This window comes from Nelumbo nucifera, chromosome 2 (assembly GCF_055504915.1).
Source record: "Nelumbo nucifera cultivar China Antique chromosome 2, China Antique-T2T, whole genome shotgun sequence".
Taxonomy (NCBI): Eukaryota; Viridiplantae; Streptophyta; class Magnoliopsida; order Proteales; family Nelumbonaceae; genus Nelumbo; species Nelumbo nucifera.
In genome coordinates, this window is record NC_142650.1 from 68,712,521 (window position 1) to 68,732,699 (window position 20,179).

Here is a 20,179-nt window from a genome sequence, read left to right on the forward strand (position 1 = left end):
TTCTATAGGCCTACCGGACCACGGTGAAGACGGCGATAGGAGAGACTCCCTTCAACCACACTTACGGCACCGAGGCAGTTATCCCGGCAGAGATCGAAGTCCCTACGCTACGACTAGAAGCGCATAATGACAAAGCAAACGAAGACGAGCTACGCACCAACCTCGACCTGTTTGACGAGGTACGGGACCTCACATACATTAGGACTGCGGCCTACCAGCAGAGAGTATGGTGCCTGAGCCCGGTGTTAATAAGTTCGGGCCAAATTGGGAAGGACCCTACCGAGTAAAACGGGTGCTCGGGGAAGGAACATACGAGCTCAAAACCCTAGAAGGGAAACTAGTACCTCAAGCATGGAATATTGTCAACCTAAGGCAATATTACCCATAAATTACCGAACTGAGTGGACCACGAGTTGCTCCTAGAGCCTGAGGGCCAATATGCCGAGCTAATGATAACCTCGGCACTGAAAAACCGAACTAGCAAAGGGCTGAAAGGTCGAACAGGCTAAGGACTTCGGTGTTGTGCATAACTTTGTTGTTGCATCAGCAGGGATTTTGTACACTGAGAAGGCAGGCGGCTCGGGTACAAACCCTGTGACGCATGGCCCACCGCAGTGTACAACAGGTTGGACCCGCCTGGGACAACTATTAACTTAAGTGACCAAGTGGATAGGTCGGGCATATGCCTTCCTATGTCGCTTGCCTTGGTGCACATCACAAAACCCTTGCTGGGAGGTAGTTTGGGGTGACCACATATGAGAATTCCTACCCCGGACACTTAACAGTTCGGATAAAACAGTTACTTCAGTAAAAATAAAAAGTGCACGACACTTGGTAGGAAAACAAATTTCATTGAGTAAATATTTTTACAGTGAGTTTAGCAAAAAAGAAAAGAAAATAAGTTAGAACTGAGCTCGCAGGCTCAGAGTACAAAAACTGCAAAAGGGTATAAGGACTGCACAGACTACTTCGGGGGCTCATCCTCTTTGCTTGGGACCTCTTCAGGAGCATCAGCCAGGTCGGCAACATCTGCCTCTTCATCACCACCCTCCTCTTCGGAATCTGGGTCCTCTGTGGCCTGGCGGGCAATTCGTTCGTGATTCGCGAGGTGGTGATGGCACTTATATCAAGGTCGGGGTATGTATGCCTTATCAACCACCTGCTGAGTTTGAAGTCCTTACGATAGGCCTTGGTTAGCACGTCGTCAAACTTATCCGATTTGACATAGTTGATGGCGCCCTGGACCTTCACCTCCTCAATGACCTGGTTGAAGATCTTGGTCTTCTCCTCAATATCAATCTTGAGTTACTCCACCTCATGCTCTAAGATCCCCTTGTCTTCTTTGAGACTCTTCACTTCGAGCTTTAAGGCCTCCTGGCCTGCCTTCAGTCTGTTCACTTCGGCCTTCAGCCTGTCCCTCTCGCGGGCTAGCCCTTCCTTCTCTGCCTTCTTCAGGGTAGACTGCCTCCTTGCTTTTTTGAAGGCCGCGCTGGGGGTTCAGGATGCTACGCCCTTCCTCCTGACTCCCCGAGTTGGAAACCGCTGTCTCGGCTGCGTGAGCAGGCTCCTCAGAAACTTCAGTAGCAGCCTCAACGGGTTCAATGGCAGGCTCTGCCGTCACCTCGGGCTCCCGAGGTGGTAAGTTCTCCTCCTCCAAGTCAATGACAGGAGGAGCGTCAGGGAGCTCGGGCTCCGAAGTGGGGACCTGCGGGGGCTCGGGCTCAAGGGTGGGGGCCCATGGAGGCTCGATGTGTTCCTTCTTGGCAGTTCACTTCTTCCTCTTCATTTGGCGGAAGAGTCTCTCCCCCTTGACATTCTCCTCTTCCATGGGACCTGCAACGGAGCTCGGCATTAGTAAACCCAAAAATACTTAACCGTTTGAGCAAGGTGCTAAAGTAAAGTAAACCTACCCAGGCTCAAACCGGCTTGTATGAGCTTCCTCTCGGCGATATAGTCCTTGTAATCGAACCCGAGCTCAGCTAACCACATTGCGAATAGAGTTCGGGTGGAGTTGGTCCAGTGTGACGTTGAAGCGTTTCAATACCTCAACAATAAGGGGGTGGAGAGGAAGACGGAGCTTGGCAATGAGTTGCTCCTTAAAGATCACGATGTCATCTGGACCGTGCTCCCAAGGGAAGTTGCCGGCAGGTAAACTGTACGAATATTCCCTAGGAAGGTTGTAATGCTGGAAAAGATACCGAAGTCTCTCCAGCGTCATGGTGGAAGGGCCGAACTGATCCGGCATCCGACCTCGGTGGGAGGTGGACGCCAAGTTACCCGTGGCCATCCGTGCCTCGCAACCGAACTGGGGAAACCGACGAGCTGGAAGACCCGAGCTAGAGACCTCAGACGCGAGCTCAAAGTGAACGCAGAAGAATTATGGCAAGGAAAATGACCAGGGTCCCCCACTATTTATAGCCGCTACGCCCGGGCATCAGCGGTCAATATCAGGACGATCTATCGGCTCTCAGGAAAACCGGCTACGAGATCCTCGAGGCAAAATCCGTTTAGCGCGTTTTTTGGCATTCGTGAAGTCCAGATCGCGTGACATCCGATAAGGTGGCATGAGCACTGAGCCGAGTAGTAAACCGGTCTGACCAACAAATCACCTGATAAGGTGGCATGAGCACTGAGCCAAATCCACCTAGCGCACCGTGAACTCCCCGCACTGGGTCAGAACCCCCAGCACGGGGAGTGGGGGGCAATTGATGGAGGGTGATTTGGCCCGACCTCATAGCATGGGGACGCGTATACATGACCTGGCGCAAGTGACGATTCAGCGTGACAGCATGGCAGCATGACCATAACTCGGTGTGACGAACCCGCCGAGTTCAACCTGGCAACTTGACGAGTTAGGTAACTCGTCGGGAATTAACATCCAGCTTATCTTGAATTTTACTAAGGATGGGACACCCCGAGCTCCCACCGAGCGAGGGGCCCCGAGCTCCTCCTAGATCCCGAGCTCCTCCCAACGAGCTTTAAGCCCTTCCCGAGAAGGGAGCACCTCGATTTGCACTTAGATATCCCGAAGTAGAAACACTTCGGATCAGTGCCATTGGCTCTCCTAACTTCCAAGGGTACACCTTAGGTAGAAAGCAGCTCAACACACTACCAGTACCTCGGCACAGGGTAGCTCGGCAAGATACCGCTTGACTCAAGATAGCCTAGTGACCCAGGAAATATCTACCTGACAACAATACCTGCCGAACCCGGGGGCTGCGCCCACGTCCCGTGCCAAGCGGCGTCATGCCTGCCATCTTTGAAGGATATCTCTTGACTGACAGGTCTGTACCCTGCAAACGGCTACCTGCGGCCGCCACCTCGGCTCTAGCACTAACGGCTACGGTAGGGAGACAATGGCGGTTACGCCTGGCCTAACAGAGGTGATCACGCCTGATTCGACAAATTTTAGTTATAAAAGAGCCCCAACCCCCAAGGGGCAAAGGTAATCTTCAATTCCGCGCTATCTGCACTCTTAGCTTTCCTTATATTCTCTCAAAGCCCTGACTTAAGCATCGGAGTGTTCCCGTCGGGCAAGCTCCCTGGGAATTCTTCATCTTCCTCTTCTTTTCAGGTACCGTCCGTTGCCAAATAGGAGCCAAGTTTCTACCAGTTAGGAGTGCTCGGATTGCGCAACATCAGCTTTGTTTGGATCCGATGTAAAATATTATCAGTATAAAAATACACTGATAACATTTTACATTAAACCGTATAATAGGTGACTGTTACATTTTGAAAACCTTGATAAAAAAAGTGTAAAGTTTTACATCGATAAAATCGATGTTGTATTTACATCGATTATTGATGTAAAATTTTATGCTTGATGTCTACTCCGTCCAAATGTACACAACTGAACTAAAGTGGAGTTTTATGTCGAAGTAGAGTTTTACGTCGATGATAATTACACGCTCCTTCCAAACGCCTATAACAACCGATATAAATTTTACATCCCTTCCAAATGCAACCTAATGAGTTGTTCAGTTGTTATGTTAGCTGGTTTGTTCCAGGCTTCCAGCAGAGACGAGGATTCGATTCCCTCTGCTGCCCCTTTGGGGAGGGGGTTGTTAGCGTTGTACCGTGCTATTCAAATGCCCCTATGGGGGATTTGGGCGTATCATCAAATACAAAAAAAAGTAATACTTTAAAGAAATAAATGACTATTTGCATTAATATATCTTAAATACATGTTGAAAAGACAATTTAACATTGTTAACAAAGAAAAAAGGGGCAAAAGAATAACATGATCTAATCACTAATTTTGAGGCAATACTCGGTGTAATGGTAAAATCTCAGGCCAGCAAGTGTGAGGTTTGAGTCTGAGATTGGCCACTTTTACAAAACAATGCCGAAGGTTAGTACCACATCCAATCTACCCCTCCCAAGACCCTAGACCCTAGATTGCTGGGATCAACATTGGGTATCCAATGGCCTTTTTAGTCACTGCTTTAGCCAACATATCACTGAATGGATTACCTATCACATCTTCTTTAGAATCTCTTCCTTCACACGCTCGTAGTAAGTCATCCTCTGAATTGAAGTTACGGCAGCCTCGTATTCTTGGTTCTTGAATGCATTTGCAAAGGATTTAAACCAACTTTCTAGTTTCCCTTGCATCTGAATAAGATGGAAAAGGGGAAAAAAGATGGTAAATACAAGCTGCATATATCCCATTTAAATTAAATTAATACATAATTGTAGAATGGGAAAAAGAGGCCTTTTTGATATCAATTGAATATGGTGCCTTCAGGGCATCTTCATTATTATTATTTTGAAAAGGATCTTCATAATGGATTTTTCAATCGGTTAATTTGGATGGGTGATTTTAACATCTGGCCTCAATGGCCTCTTTTAGACTATCCACCATATTTAACCAATCATATGGCCACAATCACCAAGTGGTTCAGTCTTCAGTGGGGCCAGTATCTACTCCAACCACTTGCATGATCACAGAAATTGATAATGAGCTGTTTATTTTGGAAAATTCAGCCAATTTCACCTGATGCTGGATTTGGTTTAATGCCTGAGAGTCTTCTGCCTCTTCAACAGCTTCTCTGACTTCCATAATCTGAAACAAATTTGTTAAAACTCAGCAATGGAAGTTATCAAAACCGAGAAATAAATTATTTTTTTTTTTTTTTATACTGAGCCCCAACCCACCTTGGTACAATTACATATACGAAACACATAAAATATCTGTAATCGTTCCACTATTCTTCAAATAGCATTCAAATTTTAAAGTTTTTTTTTTCCCTTAATGGGACCTTTTTGTGTTATTCCAACAGCTTGTAGTGTAAAATTCAGATAACCCAGGATGCATCATTAAATGGCTATTGCTTTTGGTTCACTAAAATTGTTGAGCTCAAGGATTTGATTTTAGGTTTTCTGTTTGCATATGTGGTCTCTCTTGATGGTGGCATCCATTTCATTTGTTAGTCATACATGTAATAACCAAGTTGAGAGGGAACAAGCCTTGATTTGGAACAAGCCAATAGCATCAAAGGAACCAAGTCAACCAACTCAGACAAAAAGGAAGGTCAGCATCATTCAAATTACCTCTGCTAGGAAATCTGGTTCTGAAATGGTTTTTTCTTCATCCACATGTACACCTTCAAGTTTCAACTGTCAAAAGCCAAAAGGAATGTAAGCATTATCATTTTCCATTCATGAGAATGGAGACTAGGTGAGGATAAAATACAAAGACAAACAGAAATTTAGAAACCAAGTTCAGCAAGTAATTAAATTGCAGTGTTTAAAAAATGAGAACTGCAACGGAAGTGCAAGGAGTTCCTAGAGCCCAAGGCACAAGGTGTGATGCATGCCTGAAGGAAGTGAGGTGCCAGTTTTGGGAAAAAACAAAAGAAACTATTTCAAGAAAGGGTAAAAGACTTCAACTTCCCCAGACTTTATACTAAATACTAAGACCACCCTTCTTTTTTCAAAATGGACTGAGACCTCCCCTGTTGGATGATGTCATTGGACAAAGACCTCCCCCCCGATAAAAACCCATCAAGATTGTTTGTATATTATATAACTTGTGCCTGAAATGTTTTTAAAATCCTAAATTTGCCCTTTGGCCATGATTCAAAAACACAGGAAATCGTAAGAGTGTATTCCTCCTCTGTGTTTAGGAACCATTTTCTTGCCACCGGAGATGGTATGCATTTTATTTCATCAAAAATCCTGGTGAATCCCCTGTTTTTATCTCCCAAGCCCCATCCTTTTCTCTATATAAATCTCAGAATTGGATAGAAAAAGAAGATGACTTCACAGATTAAGTATGATTGCATTTGCATTGAAAAGATCAAGAGGTGGAATAACACTACTACAACAGAAGAACCCCAACCTCCCATACTACCGAACAGAATGTGACATCCAAGCACCAAACAATACCCCTCCATTGTTCCATAAAATGTCATACCAGAAATGACCGAAAGTTAACAATGAAGATGACCAGTGTTCTGCAACAAACTAACACCAAATTGTTCCATGAATTTCCACCCTTTACAATTCCTGAACCCTTATTTTAGTAAAAAAATATTTCTCAATTAACAAAACCATGTTATTCAATTTCTACTTCCACTAAGAAAAGGAATATCAAATCATTATTGAATCCTTCCGGTTTCAATTTAAAGAGAGAGAATAAAGTATCATTTGCAAATAAAGATGAAACGAGTGGACTGAAGCCTTCTGTTCTAGTCCCAGAACTTGTTAATCTTGTTTGACTTGATCATAGGGTTAGCCTTGGAAATTGTATCTCAACCCATAACCTTGAAATAAAGTATATGCTGTGCATCTTAACCCATATCCCATTCTAGTCTCAGAAACTGTGCTCTATGCAGACTTCTGCACCTGCACTTGAACTCTGACACCTCAATCCATTTGTTAAAGCACTCAAACCTGTTCTTTATCTTCACCAATCTCTCCACTCAATAGCCATCAAATTCAAATCCATCAACGATGATAACAAAGTAGAGGAGCCTAAAACAAAACAATTAATATAAAATGAAGGGTCCAATTGTTGTTCTGTTGATTTTGTGATGTTGTGGGTTTAGAAGATTTCTTATTTATCACTTTGTAGTCACAACTACCTCATTTATCAGTAGAGCCATCCATCCTGGTTCTTCAATTTTTTTTTTAATTTAAAGAATAATGAAGGGCATTGAAGTCTTTTCATTGATTCCGTTAAATGTAATGGTATCTTTTTATGACAAGGGAGGTTTAAATCCTTTCAAAAATCACAGGGAAGGTATAAGTAATTTATCTTAAACTTCAGGGGAGGTTCAAGTCTTTTACCCTTCAAACAATTTAGGCAATGCATACCCTACAAGCCAATATATATATATATATATATTTATATATATTTGTAAAAGGTAAGGTAATTTATTCATTCAAAGAAACATTACAATAGAGCCCAGGCCATTAAAGGCTGCCTAGGACCACCTTAGATTACAATCTCATCCAAGACTGAGAACAAAACAACAGACGCAAATTCTGATGTTTAAATTCCTCCATCATCGACACCCAAGACAATAACTTGCCCACAGCTTTCTGCACAATTTCATCTGGACTTTTAGTTTTAGCATGGAAAATTCTGTTATTTCTCAGTCCAAATAGCCCAAAGCATGGTTTTTAAAACCGAACCGGTAAGGGGTCTGGTTACTGGTTCGAACGGTCCGACCGTTAGACCCGAATGGCCGGCCCGTTCTGACAAAAAATTAAAAAATTTTAAAAATTGAAAAACGATCAAAACTGTTCGAACGGTTAACCGGCTGGGTCAGCGGTTTTCTGACCAAAATCAACAGTTTTGGGGAAAAAGCGGTTCGGGGGGAAAACGGGTGACCGGTTCCCGGTTTTTCCGGTCCGACCATCCAGTTCGGTCCGGTTTTGAAAACCATGGCCCAAAGTACAGCTGCCAGAATGGTGTTCCAAACCAATTTTGAAACACTAACTAGATCCTACTTGAAAAATCAATTGAGATCCCTCAACATTTCCAAAAATGTCAGCAACTTATTCATGATTTATATACCCTTGGTAATGAATTTTCATTTTACTACCAAAAAAATCACTGAAAATAGTCAAGCTTATTTGAAATTTTGAATCTACAAAAGGATCAAACTTATTGTCTAAATGGAAACTTCTATTATATTATGGGTCAAGTCTACTCTCAATCCATCTTTTTAATTGATGTTGAATAACTTTATGCCATATACAAACAGATGTCCCTGAATTATTCCAACTCCGCCCATATCCATAAGACGACACAAAAATGCCCAGTTAAGATTTCAAGATACACTTCACTAGTTTATCCTGTTATAGTTCAATTTCCCAACTTTACTAGTCATAATGGTCCTACAGTAAAAATTCTTTAAGTAATTTATTGACCATAGTGTTTTGAAAGTGCAAGGGCCAATTTGTGCCTGAGGCGCAAGGCGAGATGTGCACCTTTTTGAAGCAAGTTGCAAAATTACAAAAAAATAATCTAAAAATAAAAAAGTTAGAAAATTAAAAAAGAAAGCCAAAAAATTTATAAAAAATGCAAAAAATATTAAACATAATGTTAATAAAAAATATAAACTTAAATTTTAAAATAAATGTTTTAAAAAACATATTATCTAAAATTAAAATACATAAACATAACATGTAAAGCATATTAAAATGAAAATTTAAAAATAAAAGCAAACTTATAAAGCATTTTCGAGCATGTAAAACCCACAATCTCTTTTTTTCCTCAATTGCATTACTTCAAGTAGGTAATGTGATGCAAAACATATTGCATTCTTGATTCTATGAGTCGCCTTTGTACCACACCCCTCGAGGCAAGCCGAATAAGTCCATGTTAGGGTCTTAAATTCTTAGTTCCCACACAAAAAATAATGATTTTATAATTTTAATTGCTTTTTAAGAAGATATTTTAGTAGGATGAATGAATGAACAACATTACCAAAAAGGGGGTTCTCGAAGCTTCAGTGAGCAAGCGAACTAAGAATTTAAGACCCTAACATGTACTTGTTTGGGCTTGCCTTGAGGGACGCGGCACGGGGGTTCGGGGGCGAAGCCCCCTGCCCAGCCATTAGGGTAAAAAAAAAAGCAAACAACGCAGAATTTTAAAAGGCACATGTCTGGGCTGAGGTGCAAGGCGCATCAGGCGCACGCCTAGGCGCACCAGACATGCGCCTTTTGAAAGGGCTGCACCTAACTTGGGAGAGGCGCCTACGCTAAAATGTGCCTCGCCAGTGCGCCTAGGCATGCCTTTTAAATCACTGATCAAGCGCATGCCTAGGCGCACCAGGCGTGCGCCTTTTGAAAGGGATGCACCTAGGACCCGGGTGAGGCGCATACCCTAAAATGCGCCTCGCCTGTGTGCCTAGGTGCACCTTTTAAATCACTGATTGACCATGTCCTTGTCTCCCCAAATATCATAATCATGGCATCAAAATGGGTTAACCTTTCCATATGCTACTTACATAAAATCTTTTGTACTCACGAATACCAGATATATTGGATATTTCCAATTTGTTGCAGTCAACACATCTAAACAAGGTTCAAAAAATCGTTATGTATCGGTCCGTATCGGGAGCACCCTGACACGCCCCTACAGAGGGTGTATCAGGGTTTTGACCGGTTCAGAGGGTGGAGGAACCTTAAACTGGCCCCCTGAACCAGATTTGAAAATAAAAAATAAAAAAAAAAATAAAAAAAACAGTATCGATACTGCCCGATATGCCCCTACTGGAGTATTGGGTGTATGGATATTTAGAACCTTGCATCTAAATGTCTTTGGCTGAAGGAGGGGGATAAAAATACCTGGTTTTCCATAAATCGGCAAATTCTAGACGGCGTGAGAACACAATTAAAAACCTGGTGGTGAATGGGGAAGCAGTAGAAGAGGATACAGGCATTAAAATGGCAGCAAAGCAGTTCTTCTACAATCTGTATAAGGAGAACTGGAAAAGCAGGCCAAAGATGGATGGTTTGGAGTTTAGAGGTATATCAGATGATCAAGATAGAATTTTGGAAAGAAATTTCACTGAAAAAGAGGTGTGGGAGGCTATAAATGAGACCAAAGGAGATAAATCTACAGGGCCTGATGGTTTTACAATGAAAATTTTCAACAGATGCTGGGATTTTCTAAAGGAGAATGTTATGAAAGTTTTCACAGAATTTCACTCTTCTGCAGCTTGGGAAAAGAAGTTAAAATTCTAATTTATCACTCTTGTACCCAAGAAAAAAGGGGCCGAATACTTGAAAGACTTTTGGCCAATTAGCCTCATTGGGAGTATTTACAAAATTTTGTACAAAGTTTTACCTAGAAGACTGAAACCAGTAATGAGCATGATCATTTCTGATTTCCAAGGGGCATTTATTGAAGGAAGACAATTGATAGATGGGGTCTTGGTGGCAAATGAAATCATAGACTCTTGGTTAGGAAGTGGGAGAGCTGGCTTTGTGTAAGATGGATTTGGAAAAAGCATATGACTAGGTAAATTGGGAATTTCTGGATTACATGTTGAGGAGACTGTTTTAAATCCAAATGGAGAAATTGGATGAAGGTATGCATAACCTACTCCTTCATTCTCAATTTTAGTCAATGGAGTGGCATGTGGTCAGTTTAGGAGTTCAAGGGGTTTGAGACAAGGGGACCCTCTATCCCTTTTGTTATTTTTGTGTGTGATGGAAGCAATGGGTCAGTTGGTTCTGTCGTTTTGAGAGCAGTTAGAGGTGGTTTTCTGGAGGGTTTTACAGTAGGGGAGGGAAGGTTAGAGGTTCCTCTATTTCAGTTTGCTGATGACTCTGTTTTTTTCCGTGATGCCTCTAGCGAGCAATTGCAGTACTCCTTGGAAACCTTATGATGGTTCAAAGAAGCCTCTAGACTTCACTTAAATATCCATAAAAGTGATGTGGCGGCTGTTGGAGAGGTGGGGGATTTGCAAAGATGGGCAGATAGTTATGGTTGCAAGGTGGGAAAATTACCCATAAAATATTTGGGCATGCCTCTAGAGGCAAAATGCAATGCAAAATCTATTTGGGAGCCTATAATAGAGAGGGTGGATAAGAAATTGGCATCATGGAAGTCCAAATACTTATCAAAAGGGGGTAAACTCACAATAATTAAGAGTGTGATGTCTTCTATTCCGGTTTACCTTTTATCCATGTACCCAATTCCATCCAGGATGGCAGTCTCCATTGAAAAGAAAATGAGGGATTCTTATGGAAGGGATGGAAGGAGGATAAGAAGGTTCATCTTGTAAATTGGGGAAAGGTATGCGAGCATAAGAAAAATGGCGGATTAGGGATTAGAAGATTGAAAGATCTGAACATTGCCCTCCTTGGTAAATGGTTTTGGCCTTTGGAGATTTGGCCAACAAGAACATGGATAAGAGTCATAAAAGCAAAATATAATCTAAGAAGTGAGGGTTGGGATCCAGGTGAAGCAAGTCAAACTTAAGAATGTTCAGTTTGGAAAGGGATTGAGAGAATTTACAGTTCTTTCAGTAAGGAAGACAGCTTTGAGGTGGGGAAAGGAACCAAAGTCAGGTTTTGGAAGGACTGCTGGTGTGAAGGTAGCATTCTGAAAGATGAATTCCCTGAGTTATTTGCATTAGCAGTGGACAAGGAAGAAAAAGTGGTGGAGTATATGCAGATCTCCAACGGCAACTGTGTGTGGAACATTCTTCTCAGGAGATCTTTAAACGATTGGGAGATTGACCATTACACTCGGCTGCTGCAGAAGCTTTATAGTACCAGTATTGACTATACCAGTGATGATAGAAGAGTGTGGCAGGATGGGAAGAGCAAACAGTTTTCAGTGAGTTCATTTTATAACAGGTTCACTAAGGAGGAAGATCAAGATTTCCCTATGAAAATAATCTGGTGCAAAGTCATTCCTTCAAAAATTGCATTCTTCATCTGGCTGGCTTTCCTCAAGAAGCTTCAGACTAAAGACAATCTAATGAAGAGGGGTGTAGAAATTGACTCGCCAGTGTGTGTCCTATGTAACAAGGTGGATGAATCCATCGACCATTTGTTATTACACTGTGAGTTCTCTTATAAGATTTGGGTGAAGGTCTACAGCTTGTTTGCCCTTAAGGGATGTTGTTCGAACTCAGTGGAAAGCTTCTGTAAGGGGTGGTACATTCAAGGTTTGAGCAAAAGAAGGAAGGCTGTTTGGAAAATGATTCCAGGAATTGTGTGGTGGTTGATATGGCAGGAAAGGAACTCTAGAATTTTTCACAACAAAAGTAGTCAGGTGGAGGATGTATGGCATAAAGTTGTGGGCAAATTATTCTCCTGGTATTCAGCTCAGATCAACTTAAACAGTTCAAACCATAGTTCCTACTTTGATTTTGTAAATCTGTTTATTAATGTTGAAGGATAGTGGCTTAATTCATTGTATGTTCCCCCATTACAGCATCTAGTCGTACAGGGTATTTTATTTTCCTTTTAATGAATTTATTACCTTACCTCTTCTTTTTTATAAATGATTGAATTTTATTCAATAAAATCAACAAGATATTACAATACAGCCTTCCCAAAGGAGGGGCACGAGCTGGTACCTCTCCACAATAGCAACAATGTACTACCTCAGACTAGTAACAAAAGAAAATAAAACTGTTGCAATACTGTCTTTCCCATAATTAAAGCATAACATATAAAAACTGACATCACAACAAGAACCTCTAAGGTTTCTCCAAGTCTACAATCTGTATTTTCTTGATGGGGGTCATTAACAAATAACAAAGGATAGAGACTGACAATAACAAGTCGCCTTACCATGTATGTTGCCCTTGACAATGGCTTGCTAAGAGTGTAATAGGCATCAATTACCCGAGCAGACTGCTCAGCAGCATATTCTCTCTCTTTCTATGAGAAAATAAATAAAATAAAAAATAGGAAATAAAAAACAAGAGAGACCACAATTTGAAAAAGAAGAAATTTGGAACTCGTCCAAATAAACCTCAGATTTTGAGTGAACTAAATCAGGATGCAATTTCTTTTGCCAATCTTTGTACTTGCTCTCAAGATTGTCTACCTTTACATCATACTCTTTCTCCCTGTTCAAATTTAAAAGTATGAGTTATTCAAAACATGGTTTCCTTTTTATAATTCTATATTTTGTTACCCAATTCATGAAAAAATGGTGATTTGGTATAATGATCATTGAGATATTGATAGATATATCCAAAAAATTAGAATTATATGTGCAGATGTTGCAACTAAATCCTAGATTCCCTTGATGACACGATTCACAATGTTCAAAGAATCAAGCAAATCAACAGAGCTAAACCGGCAATTCTTTTTTGGATACTTACAACCCAAATATCTGAAAATAATCGATGGATGGATCAACTGGTTGAACGCTTTTACATGACTCACAAGCTAGAAATGGCTTCGACATGGCCAGAGTGCCACAGTTCCAGCATTTATCCACACTTCCGACCACTGGCTCCGAGCAGAAACCCCTGACGGAAAACTTAAAATTTGCCATGAAACCACCTTTGCAGCTTCCAGAAACAATAGATTTGCCAGCATGATAAGGAGAGCATGAGAAAACACTAGTAGATTCGAGATTGAGATGAAAACCAGCTGAGAAACGAGGACTTGAATATAATCTTCTGTGCAGTATGCAGAGAGCCGAAGTCCATAACTTTCTGTTCGACATTTTTAGGGTTTTGAAGGTGTTCGATGTCGAGAAGCTTGATTTCTAAGAACACCGGAACACAGTCGACGGTTAGAGGTTAATTGAAACCATTTTTTTTTTATTAAACAAAAAAAAAAAAAACGAACTTCATTACTCATTAGCAATGTTAACTACGAAACCCTCGGGTTCCTCGTGTATGATTGTATTTTTCTTTCTATATTTAACTAGAGAATGACCTCGTACTAAGTCTATTATTATTTCTTTATTTTTTAAAGATTATTTATATTGTAATATTTAGTTAATTAATTATTATTGTTATTATTAAGTATTTAATTAATGATTTTATTATCATAATAATTATTATAATTAATTTTTTTAATTATTATAATCATTATCATAATAATTAATGATTAATTGAGATTGATTGAAAATATAGGTAGAAGTGGTTGTGGATAATCGTTTTTGCATTTTATGTTGGGGTGAACATTCGGTTTATTCGATTAAAAACCGAACCGAATAAATTGAAATTTTAAAAACTAAACTTAAAAAACAAAAACTGAAACCGAAACCAAATTTTAGAAAAACCGAAATAACCAAAACTGAAATTTTCAGTTTGGTTTTTGGTTATTTCAGTTAAAACAGAATTTTTCTAATATATTCTATATTATATATATTATGAAATCAAATTTCATTATACTAATTTATTTAATATATAAATATATAATATATTATATATCATATCCTACATATTATATATTATATATTACATATTATATACTAAAGTTTGGTTTTTTGGTTTATTTGATTAACCAAATTTGTAATTCTAAAAACCGAAACCGAAATATTCAAAAGCCAAATTAATCAAACCAAATTAACAAAAAACTGAACAAATCGAACCAAACAAACCAAAATCAAAATTTTCGGTTCCATTTTTTTGTTTTAACCGAATAATGCTCACCCCTAATTTTCTACATTTTTAGGAATGGATCTATAATGGAAGTTTCCCACTTCTACATATGTAACAATCCAGTACTCGAACTTTCAAAATGTGATAATCCAATACCTATCACCAACCAGTTCGTTAATCAGCCATTAAGTGATATTTGAAAAGTCATAAATGCCCATCGAATGCCATCTAATTCTCTTTATCAACCATCTAAACATTGACAAAAAACTAAATAGTCTCAAATCCTAGCCTCTTCTATTCAACAAAGTTGGTGGTTGTTCAGAAGAATCTAGAATTTGGGACTATTCATTTTATTGTCAATGTTTAGACGGTTGATAAAGAGAATTAGATGGCATTCTTAGGACACTTTTGACTTTTCAAATGTCACTTAACAGCTGATTAACGAACTGGTTAACGGTAGGTATTGGATTGTCACATTTTGTCACTCGAGCCAAAGTACAGGGTACTAATCAGGAATTTTACCATATATATATTTACAATTGCTTGTATATAGATATATGAGAAAATCTATGATGCGGAAAAGATATGGTATGGAAAGAATTTTGACCAAACAAAACCCATCCATGAATTTTGATAAATAACACCTAATTGGCTACCATGTTTATGATTCTAGTTGATTCGTCAGAAGTTTTTCAGATGTCATATTTTTGCCATATCATAGTTTAACCCATAAATATATATTGTTTTCAATTTTATTATACTATTTTATTTAATTATTGTATATATAAGTAATTGTATACATCAAAATTCATATAAAACTAAAATTTTAAGTTTTTTTTTCAATTTTTAAGTAAATAGCTTTGGCCCGGCCTGGCCCAAGGTTTGACTGATAGACCAGCCCAACCCGTGCCCCGACATGGGCCCGTGTGGGTTCGAGCTGTGGGCCATATTGGGCTGACCCCCAAAATATCCCAAGGGAGGGAGGATGGCCTACAGGCCGCACGCAAGTTGTGCCATGCCAACTAGCATGGTCCATTTTGCACCTCTACTTTTGGGAGACTTTGAACCTATGACTATTTTAGTAAAAAATTTAGGCTTCAACTTGGATAGGCTTGGGTCGAGGTTTAGTTATTAAATTTTGAATGGACTCGAATCAACGACATAAGTTCAATGTAGTGTAAAATCTTCAGCTAGGATAATCCCTATTAAACATATAAAGTTCAAACCAATTTTACTGATATTTTGTACTTATTTTGTGTTTGAGCATGATAATAAAAAGGTAGAAAGACATGATATCGGAAAAATGTATAACCAATCAACTGATATCATAAAAATGTTTATCAACAAGAAGTTGGAACATGTTTTGTTGGCAGAAGATCCCAACTCAATTATAAATTATCATTCAGTTTACTCGGTTAAAATCCAACTAAATAAACTAAAACCAAATTAGCCAAATGAAAAACCAAAATAGCTAAAATAAAAAAAAAAACAAAAAAACAAAACAAAACAAAACGAAACGAAAGTTTTGACTAAAACCAAATTTCATTATAATATAACTGAATCGAATTTTTTGGTTTTAAGCAAATAATTTTCAGCCCTAACAAATATGTTTTGTTTGCTTTTCAGAGCATTCGTGTTGGGGTGTTCTTCCAAATAACTACCTATTTTATTATTTTGCCCATGCAAATAGGGTTATGGGTTTCCCTCCTCTTCTTCTTTCCTCCTTTATTTCTTCTTCAATGAACCCGAACCTAATTGGGTTTAAAAGAAGGGGCAACAAGGATCATTTCCAAAAGTTTGACCATTTAGGACTTTGGCTAGGCTCTTGAACGTGTCTAACGTGACTGGATCATGTCTTGCCATTTTAGACATTTTATGAGTAAAGTTTGTGTTTAGACCTAAACATAAACAGTTTGTACATTTTTCAAATATTAGATATCTGATAAGTATTATCAAACGCCACCTTATCTAAAAAATTTCATTTATAACAAAGACCTACCCTAAACTCTCAAGTCCCCCCACATTCCCCTATCGTTAGCATTTCCTCGGTTGAAAAGATTCTCATGTGATTGTTATTGCATGTTTAGACATTTCAAAAACCTCAAACTACCCTAAGTCTATGTACGGGTGTAAACGATCGAAAGTCGAATTGAATTAGGCAATATCCGAATTCGAATACGATTAAAAAATTAAATATTCAAATCAATTCGATATTTAATAGATATTGAAAATTAATATTTGAATTCTAATTCAATTAAATATTGGAATATTTTATGATTAATTATTTTAAATAATTAATAAATATATAAAATAAATATTTTATTTATATAAAATATATAAATTACTTATATAATTTAATTATTCTATATATAAATTATAATAGTTAAATAATCAATCAAATTCAAATATTTTTCAAATCCAATGAGGTCATAATGATATTCGATTTATGTGAATGTCAATTAAGAAGACAACAGAATATAATATCTGAATTTGACCTATGATATCCGATTTATCCGAATGTCGATGAATTGAAAGGAAGGCTGATTGAGGTAATCAATTGTGCATAAGATGTTCCCCAACCTTGCCTTCAGGGTCTAATGGATAGGATTCTCAGTTGAAGAGCAGAGTTCTTATAGAAAAGCTCTAAACGAGTAGGATTCTTAAGTTGGTGCTAAGGTTACATTTGGCATTCCATATTTTAAGGATTTTCTCTATTTTATAGTTAAAATGTCCCCGTGAATACTGAATTTTTAACTGCAAAAATGAGATAAATCCTTAAAATAAGGAATGCCAAATGCAGCCAAAACCAATAAAAAATGCAAACAATGAACTTAGTATACCAGCGCCTAGCTCTTGTTAGTTATGTGCTACTATGATGATGAAGGTGGAGTCTGAATCCATGGCTTCTCTGCTCTTTGACTGTAGTTCCTCCAAATTCTTAACGGGAGAAGAAAACAAAAGATTCACGTCTTTTGATAATGCTTCAGAACCACCAAACATCGGCAGGAATTCCGATGTCTTGTTTCACTTTCACACACGAATAAACTATAGTCCAACAAGTTCTTTCAACTTTAAAGTCTACACTCTAGAGTATATTAAATTAAGGTTAAAGTATCCATACGATACACGTTTCAGCAGTATCATATCGGTACTTAGAAACGTCCGAAACTCTTTTTTTTTTAATTTTTTTTCAAAGTTTGGTTTTTTTGGGAAGCTAAAAACATGTTTTTTTAATTAAAAAAAGTTGGGGTTCCGAAACCCTGGAAACAAGCATCTAGGATTTTATCATTTTCAAAAGATATGATACGACGTATCAATACTTTAAACCATACGGGGCGTATCATATCATATCAGCAAGTTAGATAGAGAGGGAGATGGGTGGATTGACCAATGAAAGAAAGCAAAGGGACAGAAGAAAGACCTAACATGTAGATGGTAGAATTTTGAAAATTCAAAGAAGAATGAAGGATAAAATAGTCTTTTTCGTCTCTCCATTAATGAATACTAATGACAAGAGGATTTAGTCAATTGTCACAAAACTTAATGGTACTTTGAACAACAATAAAGAATAGGATAGAGTTAGTCAATTTCCTAAAACTTAAAGGGATATATATATATATATATATATATATATATAGATAGATAGATAGATAGATAGATAGATAGATAGATAGATAGATAGATAGATAGATAGAGAGAGAGAGAGAGAGAGGTAGATAAGTAGATATGGGTCATGTCGCAGGCTAAGCCGTGCCAACCCATGAGCCACAGGCAGCACGACATGACAGTGTGGACTCTGCTGGCCTGGCCCGCCATCCTGTCTTGAAACCCCAAGCTTGGCACGACCCATACAATCGTGTCATGGCCGATGGATCAATAGGTCAGGTTAGGCCCAGTTCAAAATCGTGCCAAGCCACAGGTAGCACGACCCAATTTACACCTCTACCCAAAAGGCGAAATGTTATTTTCCGATCATCTTATCTATGACATACAATATTAAACTTATTTTTTGGTTTATTTTATTTATATATTTTATAATAATATTATTACTTTTAGTTCGATTTGTTGATGATCCGATAATCCGATTCAAATTTGATTATTAATGACTCAAATTTGTTAGGTACACCTAATTCCATTCCATCAGTTTGTAACGCCACAAATCTATATCTATATATATTAAAATGGAATGTGTTAAGTTGTGCACTTCCCTCCTTTTTGGTTATTTTTGAGAAACACTTATTTTTTTCTGTTTTTTTTTTTATTTTTTTCATTTTAAAATTGAACAAAGTAACTCCAGTGGCCAATAAGATTTATGATTTATCATTAACTCCCTCTCCTCTTTCTCGTTAACTCCTTTAATTATTTCTTGTCATTAATTATGCCATTATTTATCTTCACTCTTCATTACTCCATTAAATTGCCTAAAATTGATTTAACTTTATCTATGTCTATATCTTTTTCATTTTAACTATAATTTTATATACATTAGATATATTTATATTAAGTTATAATTATCAATAAAAATAATTATATTGAAATGGAGATATTCAATGACATATTTTTAGGCTAAATAATCTATAGTTCTACTTCAATTTAAAAGATAATTAATTAAGTAATTTATATTTTAGAATAAATATTATTTAATTCACTCAACAAATAAAACCAGTGTTTTAAAAATTGACTTAGAGGCTGAATAATTTTTGCCTCTAGGTCACAGGTCAATGGTCAACTATTTGGGTTGGACAACACATCATCCATTGTATATATATAATATGATATAACATAATTGCATTTTGTGTATGTATATTGTTTTATGTTCAATTTGTACTTTTATTTTAGTTTTTAGTTATTTAAATAAAAAAGCTGAAAATTAAAATTTGAGACCACAAATGAGCTTTTTTTTAGTGGGGTTGTAAAGATCGTGAAAAGTTATCCAAAATAAAATAAAAAAAGATCACTCAAATTAGGCAATTGAGCACAAAGTTAAGTTCTCTAGAAGTTTTTTCAATACATTGTATATTGTAACCCATGACCCAAAGACTATATCAAAAGGGTCAATGATTCAACCACCTAGGTTGAATGGGTTTTGACCAAATCAACAGTTTTTGACAAAATAATAGGTTTCAGGAAACCCAAAATTAGAAATAAGGTTAAGTGATGGTTCAAATGGTTTAATCGTTTAAGTCAATGCAAGTTGAAAACATTGAACAAAATATCATAAAAACTAAATCCATTTATATTCCATTTGAAATAATAAAAATTAATTAACCATAGTAAAAATAATTTATTAAATTACTTAAATAAGATAAAACAATTATTAATTATTATTGTTGACAAAAACATTTTTATTAATATAATAAAAATAAATAAATTAATAAAAAGTAATAATATAAATTAAAAACTAATATCCATTTAAAATTAATATAAAACTAATACAAAACTATCTAAAAATTATTAGTTTTATCATTAACTTTTACTAATGAACTTAAATTCCATGGAAAAATAAAAATTTAATATAATTAATTAAATTCAATAAGTATTAATAAAAAGAAAAATTAAAAAAAAATGTTAATCTTAAATATAGTTTAAGTAATTTAAAATCAACTTAAATTCTATTTAAAAATAGGAAAAGC

The 20,179-nt window shown here is 37.3% G+C and overlaps 1 protein-coding gene across 1 annotated transcript; it reads right to left on the bottom strand.

Annotated features, from left to right (window-relative positions):
* Window positions 1–4,140: 4,140 nt before the first annotated feature.
* Window positions 4,141–13,819, bottom strand: LOC104601455 (DNAJ heat shock N-terminal domain-containing protein). The gene is made up of 6 exons (XM_010264784.3): window positions 13,311–13,819; window positions 12,956–13,052; window positions 12,772–12,861; window positions 5,554–5,619; window positions 4,997–5,065; window positions 4,141–4,614 (listed from the first exon to the last, which is right to left on the bottom strand). Exons 1-6 carry the CDS (start codon window positions 13,658–13,660, stop codon window positions 4,477–4,479), a joined length of 810 nt encoding a protein of 269 aa, XP_010263086.1. The 5' UTR covers window positions 13,661–13,819; the 3' UTR covers window positions 4,141–4,476.
* Window positions 13,820–20,179: the final 6,360 nt, after the last annotated feature.